Genomic DNA, 11,503 nt, shown 5'->3' on the forward strand with positions numbered 1-11,503 from the left:
GGGATTCCACCTTGGCTTGCAAGATGCCCCTCACAGGCTGCATTGTTCTGAAACTGTGAGCAGGCATGTCACTCCAGGACAGGACGAGCTTCGTCATGAAGCTAACCTTCCCGTAACATGCAGAGGGTGACTGCACATTTTTGTTTATGCCTTAAGCAAAACCAAACATTAAAATTATTTCCTTTCAGTATAAAATACAACCTGAATAGGATGGTAAGTTATATAGCTTGCCTAGCCATATGAACTAAATACTTAATAATATAAGGGATATGGTTAAATAAATGAAGTCATTCTATAATACTAAAGTTCATACTGAGGTAAATCAGTATTTCTCATGATGATTTGTCATTTTTTTCAGCCAAATCTATTGTACCTGAACTTCACTGGATCATGGAAAATACCCATAACATCACAGAATTTATACTGTTGGGACTATCCCGGAACAAGAAAATTAAAAACCTGTGTTTTCTATTGTTCTTATTTTGTTACATAGCTATTTGGATGGGAAACACACTAATAATGATTTCTATCACATGCAGTCAGCTAATGGACCAACCCATGTATTTCTTCCTTAATTATCTTGCTCTCTCAGACCTGTGCTACACCTCTACAGTGACACCCAAGCTAATCACAGACTTGCTGGCAGAAAGGAACATGATTTCCTATAATAACTGCATGGCACAGCTTTTTACCATGCACATTTTTGGGGGCATCGAGATCTTAATTCTCACGGTGATGGCCTATGACCGCTACGTGGCCATCTGCAAGCCCCTGCACTACACCAGCCTCATGAGCAGGCAGAGATGTAATGCTCTGGTCATTGCTTGCTGTGCTGGGGGACTTCTGCATTCCTTGGTTCAGGGCCTCCTCATCTTCCACCTACCCTTCTGTGGCCCCAATAAAATAGACCACTATTTCTGCGATGTGTACCCTTTGCTGAAACTGGCCTGCACTGACACACACACAGTTGGAATCCTGGTGGTGGCCAATTCAGGCATGATGGGGTTGGTGACCTTTGTGGTTCTGATGCTGTCTTACTTTTTGATATTATGCACCATCAGGGCTTACCCCGCAGAGAGCCGCCGCAAAGCTCTTTCCACTTGCAGTTCCCACCTGACTGTTGTGGTTTTGTTCTTCGTGCCTGTTCTCTTCATTTACATTAGACCCGCCACCACTTTTCCAGTGGACAAAGTGTTTGCTCTTTTCTACACCATCATTGCTCCCATGTTCAACCCTCTGATCTACACACTAAGAAACATGGAGATGAAGAAGGCCCTGAGGAAAGTTTGGTGCCAGAAACCATTTTTGACTGGGAGGCATGTCATCTGAGACACACATCCGTTTCTCAGTACCTTTCCACAGGTTGATACCTGCAGTTCAGCTTTCTTGTCTTTGGTCCAGGAGTGAATCTCCAACTATTCCCAACTGCTCTCATCCCAGTTGCATCTGTCCTAAAGTTTATTGACCTTGCTTTCTGTGTTTCACATCAAAAAGATTTATAAAGTACATTTTCTGTTTGTTAAAGATATTTCATATTCATTTTAGAAATTTCAAAAGCAAAACTTATGTACATAAGTTCTCAAAGATACATTATTTGTATTTATAGTAATGTTTATATAGAAATGGGAAGAAATGGTTATATAGAAATAATTTCTAAGATCATTTTAATGAGATTATTTTAAAAATCACAAAATTTTATTAATGACAAATACTTGCTAAAAATTTCCCCTTTGTATTGTAATGAAAATGTGATGTTGATATAGGTTGGGTAATCAAGTAATATATTTCTCATTTTAAACAAATGGGTATAAGATTACAATAAACTATAGAGTTGAAATGGTATTGTGTTTGGAAGGCAGGATGTTTCCCTACTAGCAAATGTATGGGAATTATGGACATTCTTGTCAAAAGAATAAGTGCAGAGATATTGTGGAAACTTCACTTATTTGACCCAGAGTATGCATAAATTAATTTTGTCCATTACCATCAAAATTAAAGTTACACATTTACACTTTACTATAGAACTCATATATCTGGATATTTGTAGATGCCTATAGAATTAAAATATTCTTTTCAATGATCAAATATCTTTTCTTTATAAATTTCTGGAAAAAAAATAGGACTTGTTTGAGATGGAGAAGTGGGTCACTGGTAGAGCACGTAGTTACCATGCATAAGATCATGGTTTCAAATAAAACAATATTCTAACATTGTATTGAAATGCTTAACGTACAGATTATTTAAATAAACCAAACACAAAAAACCAAAGGCCGAATGTTTTTTTTGATATGCAGATGCTAATTCATAATAAGCAGGGAGCACTAGGGAGAAATAGAGTTACCTTTATTAGATAGAGGAGAATGAAGGGAGGGGAAGGGGTATGGGGCTAGGAAGGACAGTAGAGGGAAACATATACTATTACCTCATGTACGTGTATGACTGCATGATTGATGTGATCCTACAATATGTACTATCAGAAAAATGTGAAATTACATTCCATTCATGTATGAGTTGTCAAAATGTGTAAATGCATTCTACTGTCATGTACAACTAATTATAACAAATTTAAAAAATAATTAAAAATACAAATTATCTCAAAAACTTCAGGCAGAGTGATATTTAAGAACTTAGACTACCCAATTTACTATAAATATACTATAAAGCTACAGGACTATAAATATACTATAAAGCTGCAGGACTCAAAGCAATATGGTATCCTCATAAATGCAGGGAGGTAGATCAATGCAACAGGTAAGAAATTTCAAAATCAGATTGATACTCTATGTTCTAAGAACTCTCAACAAAGGTCTTTCGGCAATTCAGGTGAGACAATATCATCTGTTCAACCAATGTTGATGGAGCAACTGAGCTTCTGTATGTGGCTGATGAAACCCTTTACCTATTTCTCCTGTCATGTATGAAAATAATAAAAATGAATCCAGATACATACATAAAATTCAAATGTCTAAAGTCTCTAGAATGAAGCAAAGAGAACACCTTCATGAATTTAAATTAGTCAAAGAATTCTTAAATAGTATACCAAAAGTATCCTAAAAAAGGGAAAAAATGGCTACATAGATTTCATCAAAATTAAAATATTTGCTGAAAGAACGAGATTGTTAATAGAATAAAAACAAATTATATATTGGATGAAACCATTTTAAAATTATATAACTACTAAACAACTTTCAGTATACATGGACATATCACAAAACCCATAAAGAAAATGAAAGAGCCAATGAAAATGAGCCAATATTTTGAACACTTATTTTACCAATAAAATATATACATTGAGAATAAGTACACAAAAATATTGTAAGCACCATTAAACTTTAATGCAAATTAAAGCACTATGATCTTATTACCTACTCAGTAGAGTGCCTGAAAGTAAAACTGAACATTATGAGAGTTTGCAAGAATGTGGGGAGATCAGAATTAACAAACCCATGAAATGGAGACTTAAAATGGTAGAACTGTTCTGGAGAACAGTTTGGGAACTTTATTAACATATTGAACGTACTCTTCCAACATGACCAACCAGTTTGCTTCTTCATATTTAGTCAAGAAAAAGATTCATTTTTCTGGAAAATCTTGGTACACAAATTGTTATAGCAACTAATCAATGGGAGCCAAAATACAGATACAATTTTAAAAATCTGACACTTGGGAAATGGCAAGCCAATTATGTCATTTTTATACAGTGGAATCAACATCAGATGTGAAAAGGAAAGTGCACTGATGTTCACAAAGACATGACCAAACCTCAGATTATACAAGTTGGTTGAAATAATAAAGCAAGTCCATTGGGAAAACAAAGAATATAAAGTGTGCAAATATGCTTATAGCTCAGAAAATTCTGGAAAATGCACATTAACCCTAAGGGTCATCCTGTGTGTGTGTGTGTGTGTGTAGGAATAGATATGAACTGCTGTTTTCTTCTTTGTATGACTACTATAGTTTAATGGACACTTGCTCAGTGTCAGACATTCTGTTGAAATGACAACCGGTAACACGCAGTCTTCTCACATTATTTGTCCTAAAGTGCTTGAATCTACAATTTCCTCATGTTACCTAATTTATAAAGCCTGGATATAAGCAATCAACTTAAAACTACCTGTGTCTTTCACCCAAAGAACCCACATATTTGTGCTTTTCCTGTGCATTAGCTGTGCTGTCACTCAAACTCCAGAAACGTGTGTTTGTATCTGCACAGTAGAATTGATAGCAATTATGCCAAACTATACATCATTGTGTGCACTAGATGTTATGACAGACTTAAAATATGCAGTATTTCTCAATAAGGTGTTATGATTATTCTATAATAGGTAAGATTTTATACTACATAAAATATAAACATAAACTCCCTGAAAATTTACATGTGCAAAAGGGATGAATAATATATGGATTTGCATATGATGGAGGGGAATTGGTGAACTGAACTTCATGAGCATGTTTTGGGTCGATGCTGGATAAGTGTGTATGAAGTGACATAGGAGAAAAAAGTGATAAAATAACAGTTATCTGTACATTGAGTGTTGATTTCTTCTGATATTTTCATTATGTTCTCAATTTTATACCATTTCTACTATCATATGTAGAATGCTGTTTTTGTTTTTGTCTTTTCCTCTGTCTTCCATTCCCCAACCATATATTCCATCAAGTTTAGGTCCTATTGACCACCTGATGGCAGTTCTGATCTCACTAGCCACTACTTTTATCACCCATCTACTCTAGGTATGAAGGTTTCCCTTGATAATTACCTATATTACTTACAGTTGGGTTGTAAATGCCTGCCTTGCTAACTCAGTATTACTTCATGCTATATTATTTTCCTCATTCTTTCAAAAGTTGGCTGAGCTCAGATGAGGCAGTGTTTCCATTGTCTGACTAGAACATTTTGTTAACTCCAGAGAAACAGTGTCAGAGTCAAACTACCAAAAAAAAAAAAAAAAAAAAAAAAAAGTGATTAAAGGCAGAAAAAACTCATAGGCACCAGGGACTTCACATTGGACAGTATCACATGGTGACGACATTTTCAGAAATCCTTTGAGAATTGAGAGTTTTCAAAGATATAGTAATTCTTGTCACATAAGTTTATGTTATGCTCTTTTGAACCACATTTTCTTCAAGGAAATTCATGAAATAAATTGCTCCTAGGACTTAAAATGTCATTTTCTCTGGTTGTATTCAAAATACTTTGCTTTTTGACTGAGGATACACTTCTTGCCTGCAAAATGATTAAGGAATATGTAAGTTCCAATTACCATGCACACTTTAAACGTTTCTAAGCATGTCAAGATTCCAAACTAATTTTAGAAAATTGATGTGCATGTTTGAATTGCTGATTGGCAAATCTTAGCATTTTATTTCAGATTTACATACAAGGAAAAATTAGACTAAATATCTCAGTGTAATAGTATCTTACTGTTGAAACTTGAAACTGATGTGACCATTTCTTAGACCTGATTGTCTATAGATTATCTATGCAACTGCTTTTGGAGATAGACTAATTCATTTCATTTAATTTCATTCTTAGGACTATAATTTTTATTATTGAATGGGAAAATTTAATTAATTTAAAATGCTCTGATAAATTTTATTGTTAATTGTACATTATTCATAAGCAGATTTCCAGTCGAGAAAGAGAAGAGGTCATATCAGCCTAGTGAAATCTTAAAGCTGCAATGAACTTCTTAAGTCCCATTCTAGTGCTTATATATCTTCTTCCATGTTCTTATCAGAGAACAACCCAGGGAATGTGGGAACGTCTTCAGTGATGAATAATTTCCTTATTTTCAAGACACTTGTCTTCCTGAAATGAACTAAATTTATCTGATTCCACTAAGGTAAGTTATTATCTAGCATACCAGATGATGGTGATAACTGGAAGAAAATTGGAACTCATGGTAAAAACAATAAAGAAATGTCTTAGGTTCTAAGAAATGCCTTAGGCACAATCAAAAGTTAATGCAGAGTTTTTTGTGTGTGCATGCAATACTGCCAAAGAAACAGTATAAGAAAAACCTCAAGCTAATGGCATGAAGAAACATTTTATGATAACCAAATTCTCAGAGTAATTTTAATCCGTTGAAATAATGAATTGCCAAAATTGATATTAATTCTGATCGCTGTAATTAAATTTATTTTTGGATTTTTCTTTACTGTTCTGCTTTTTCTCTTCCCCAGAACTGGGGAGGGGACTCGCCTTTGTACCTGCTAGACAAGTGTTCTACCATTAAGCTATGTATATACATCCCCAGTTCCTTTGTTGTTCCTAAAATGGATTTGGTTGTGTATGTGTACATGATAATATTAATAAATGATCACTTGAAAATATAAAAATGGAAACTAATATGTGTGGTTATTAACATGAATGTCATTATGGTTTTAATTATTTCTTGAATTACTAAATATATTTCTTAATTATGTAATAATTACATAATTTTATAGAACTAGAATATGAGGCTTTATGATATAGTAGGGTTACCAAATTATATGGAAAAAATGAAAATTAACTCTTTATATGGTTCCTTACAAAATTTTATTGCTATATAGAAAAAAAAACCTTCAATAAAATTGTTGAAAATACTGTTTGAATAGTTTCTATGCTTATACTGGGTGATCAAATTCTCTCAGAATTTTGGCAAGAGTGCTCAGATTTGAGCTTCTAAGTCAATTTTAAATAACTACATCCAAAGAGAAAAAAGGAAATACAGCACTTTTCACTTAGTATCAAACATCTGAATCTTAAAAATGTCTGAGATAACAGTGCATCATGTTCAACCCCTAGAGTGGGATCCTGAATAGAATAAGTTATACTCTAAATATGTATAATTTGCCAAAATGAAAATATATAATTTAAAAAAATATTAATAGTCTGAGAATTACTGCTAAAGAAAAGCAAATTGAATCAAAACAGCTCACCATCCACTTAGTTTGATATGCATTGTTTCTGCCTCTTTTTTTGTTGTTGCCGATATTTCAGCAATTTTTAGAGTGAATGCAAAACTTTTCTTCTTTTCACTATTAATGAGAGAACTTGGAAAACATGGACAAGACACTTATCTGTTTTAGTGGCAATAATTCTCCTCACCTGACTGAATTCACCTGTATCTGTTAAGTCTGCTGACAGGGCTGATTAAAATACTGTGTTCCCTCATAATAGAGAATAGAATTTTAGGGGCTGCTATGGATTGAACACCTATAAAGATCCAGAAAGTAGACAGATCCCTGACTTAAGGGATACACTAATTGCTGAAACCGAAGGAAAGTTATTTCAAACTGATTTTGAATAAAAAATGATGGACCACATGTTTATATAACTGCAAGTGTTCACATAAATATTCAGAAAGCCATGTGGGTGTTTCACTAATCTACTACCTGGCATATCATTTTCTACAGAGATGAGCATCCAAACTACTTTCTCTCACAGTTGTTGAACATGATAACGCACATCAATCTGTATTATTTAGTGGTCCTCAGAAATTACTTATATCCTCTTGATCTAGTCTATTTATTGAAAACCAGGGGTTTGGCTATGTTGAGAAACATCCGGTTTAGGTAGTTCAATACCTACATGTGTAACAATGATCTTTAAAGCAATTTGTCATAGATAAGTAAATCTGCAAAGGAGAATTATGACCTAATTAAGTCTACTAAACAGAGACTCAGCATAGTTTGTAATGAGGTAAGGAGAATATTGGCCATTGAAGCACTAAATAAACTTTGCTTATGCACTGTTCATTTCTGAACACTATGAGCTGGATAAGTATTTGTGCTTTATGAAACAAAAACAGCAAAACAAATATAGATTAAGAAGTTTTCAGCAATCTATGAGTCAGAATATTAGCATGCTGAAATTTTTCTCCTTGATGAAAATTAGAGTTGAATATTAAATTTAATTATTTTTTCACAGTTTGTTCATTTTTAATGCCATACCAATGATCTAGTTATCATCAAAAATATTCATAAAGACAGATTTTAAATTTTTGAATAACTAGCAGATGATGCCTTCTAGATAACTTTGCTACAAAAGCATTCTGTGTTTTTAAATAGTTATTTGAAGGACTTAGAAACAGTGGCCACATCAGAAGCCACTTAGGTAGTTAATGTTCTCTAGAGTGTGCTTTCCCATTGACTAGGAATTAATTCTGCATCTGGGATGAAATAACTCCTGAGAGTGCATTCTCTCATAAATAATGATTCAACAGCATGCAAAGGATGCAAAACTGTGAATCTGTAACCACTCATTTAATGTAACAAATAAAAAGGGAAAACTTCACTGATTGTTGACAGCAGTCTCACTGAGAGCTACATCCCCAATCATCTTGTATTGAACTTTGTTTTCTACATTGAATGTGAAACTCATGAAATTCCTAGGAACAGTCACAAAATATGAACAATCAATATATGCTTGGGCATTCTATTTTATATATTCTTTACTTTTTGTGATAACAAATTTCAATTATATTTTAATTATGCAAAAAAACCATGTTTACATGGTAGAAAAAATGAAAGAATTACTTATTATTTTTCACATTCTCAGCCAACTTACAGTCTGTGTTCTGGTATGTAGCTTTCAACTATTCTTTGCTTTTTAATATATCAGATACAACATTAGTTTTAACTGCCCAAATTGTAGTGTTTGTTCCAAGACAGGGAAGATTACCCTTTACACATATTAAACAATTCAAGCTGATTTATTTTAAATGAATCTGATTTTCTGTGGATAAATTCACAGAAAATTGAAAAAATAATCATCCAAACAGAAGAGAGTTGAACCAATAGATAAGGTACATATATTAAAATGTGCTAAAACTTACACTTGATATTTATACAATAAAATTATAGTAATTTTTTTTCTTTGTGATCAAAGATCAATTGGTTGATTGATTGATTTTTGTTACCCAGGTGCACTCTACCTCTGAGCCATATCCTTAGACCATTTTATGTTTTTTAAATTTAAGACAGAGGCTCACTAAGTTACTGAGGCTGGTCTTGAACTTGTGATTCTCCTTCCTTCAGCCACTAAGCTGCTGGGATTACAGGTGTGTGACACTGTTCTGGGTGCATTTAAAATATTCTTTTATCTGGTACCAGGGATTGAACCAGCAGCACTCAACCACATCCCACCCTATTATTTTATTTTATTTTATTTTTTATTTAGAAAGAGGGTCTCATTAAGTTTTTCAGTGTCTCACTAAGTTTCTAAGACTGGCTTTGAACTTGTGATCCTCTTTCCTCAGCCTCCCAATCCACTGGAATTAAGGGAGTGCACTATGAAAAATTTCCTTAATCATTATTTGCAAAGCTAAAAATTTCATTATTCTTATACACTGCTTTTACACAATAGGCTTCTAAATAAGAGACATAATTCTGAAACTCTTAATTATATATGTCAGGAATAATTAATGTTATTGTTTATTTTTGTAAATTTTATCTTACTGATATGATTCTCATCATATAATGATTTTATTTCTTTTATTTTCAGATATTTCACTTATGTGCTTACAATTTATACCTAATTGAAATATATGGAGACCCAGAGAAATATTTCTGAATTCATTCTGTTGGGACTTTCTTATGATCAAGACATACAAATATTTTGCTTTTTTCTCTTCTTAACCTGTTATGTTGCCCTTTTGGTGGGAAACCTTCTGATCCTCATCTCCATTAAATGCAGCCCTCTCTTTCACCACCCAGTGTACTATTTCCTCAGCCACCTGTCTTTTGTGGATATCTGCTTTACCTCCTGTGTGACTCCCAAATTTATCAGTGACCTACTAGTGACAAGGAAAACCATTTCCTATGGCCACTGCATGTTACAGGTCTTTGCCATGCACTTCTTTGGAATGACAGAAGTCCTAATCCTCACAGTCATGGCCTTTGATCATTACGTAGCCATCTGCAAACCTCTCCACTACATCATCATCATGAACAGGATGAAATGCAATTTCCTGGTTTTAGCTGCTTGGGCTGGTGGGGCTGCCCACTCCTTTCCTCAGGTTTCCATTGCAATCCTATTGCCCTTCTGTGGCCCTAATGAAATCGATCATTACTTTTGTGATATTTTTCCTTTGCTGAAAGTTGCCTGTACTGACACCTATATCACGGGTGTCCTTGTGCTTGCTAATTCAGGAGTGGTTACCTTAGTGACATTTGTGGTGTTATTTATTTCTTATGTTGTGATATTATTCACATTAAGAAATCACTCTGCTGAAGGAAGACGTAAAGCCCTCTCTACATGTGGGTCTCATATCACTGTGATAGTTATATTTTTTGGACCTGCAATCTTTTCTTACCTTAGACCTCCAACCACTTTTCCTGAAGATAAAGTGTTTGCACTATTTTACACTATCATCGCTCCTATGTTCAATCCCTTAATCTACACTTTGAGAAATACTGAAATGAAAAATGCCATGAGAAAAGTCTGGTGTCAATCAACATAACTAATGAAAAATAAATAAAGAAAGAAATAAAGAGGCATTATGTGGAATCAAAGAGATTGATTCAGAGTTAGAAAATGAAAATGTCTCACAGATTAATTTTGTCACCAATAAAACTTCATTAGTGAGAAAACAGTTATTTAGAAGTTTTGAAGCAATTGATATATGAAATAATAATTCTATTGTACAAAAATGTGTTGGAAATTTAATCAATTTTACATAATACTGTGAGAAAAGACTATATTATAAAAGTAATCTGGCCCATAGTAATTATGACACTGCTATATTGAACAGTGAATTACCAACAGCAAAAAAGAAAAATTTTAACTTAAAATTCAGATTTTTAGTACCAGAACACATAGTGAAATATTTTTGTGCAGTGGTAAAATTAAAATGCATAAGTTAAACATCAAGTTTTAATTTATGATAGGATGTTCTCCTAAGGACCAAAGTAGAATTTGAATTGTGTGTAGTCAGAAGTTGGTATAATAGGATTTATTTAAAGAAGTTCTTAAATGTTAACTGCCCTAAATGTCCAATAGGGGAAACAATACAAAATTGTGAAAATAGTGTAAAATCGATCAGGAAACTGAAAATAAATTCATTACTGTTTTATGTATTGGTTTAAGAGCTTTTAAATCTGCAAAGGAAATGAAACAAAAAATTGAAAAAAATTATTATTTATTGAGTTGGGAACCCAAGATGCTTTCTAACTATATGATAAACATGCTAGAAAAACTCAGTTTGGAGCTGACACAGACATGCAAAGAATACTGTTTTTTAAAACCAGAATTCAAAATCATGGAACAAGACAGGGATGCCCTCTTTCACTACTTCTACTCAACATCGTCCTTCAAACATTAGTCAGAGCAATTAGACAGACCAAAGAAATTAAAGGGATACAAATAGGAAAAGAACTCAAGCTGTCACTATTTGCTGATGACATGATTCTATATTTAGATGATCCAGAAAACTCCACTAGAAAACTTCTAAAACTAATAAATGAATTCAGCAAAGTAGCAGGATATAAAATCAATACACATAAATTTAATTGCATT

At 33.3% G+C, this 11,503-nt stretch overlaps 2 protein-coding genes across 2 annotated transcripts; both read left to right on the plus strand.

The window, feature by feature from the left end:
• Window positions 1–390: 390 nt before the first annotated feature.
• On the plus strand, window positions 391–1,548 carry LOC306638983 (olfactory receptor 4P4-like; the record flags this gene model as incomplete). The annotated part of the gene is made up of 1 exon (XM_079102432.1): window positions 391–1,548. One exon carries the CDS (start codon window positions 391–393, stop codon window positions 1,327–1,329), a length of 939 nt encoding a protein of 312 aa, XP_078958558.1. The 3' UTR covers window positions 1,330–1,548.
• A 7,970-nt stretch (window positions 1,549–9,518) lies between these two features.
• On the plus strand, window positions 9,519–10,462 carry LOC306638502 (olfactory receptor 4P4-like; the record flags this gene model as incomplete). The annotated part of the gene is given in 2 exon segments (XM_079101747.1): window positions 9,519–10,433; window positions 10,436–10,462. Coding segments are annotated over 2 exon segments (927 nt in total). The 5' UTR covers window positions 9,519–9,533.
• Window positions 10,463–11,503: the final 1,041 nt, after the last annotated feature.

This window comes from Sciurus vulgaris (genome assembly GCF_902686455.1).
Source record: "Sciurus vulgaris genome assembly, chromosome: 11".
Classification (NCBI taxonomy): Eukaryota; Metazoa; Chordata; class Mammalia; order Rodentia; family Sciuridae; genus Sciurus; species Sciurus vulgaris.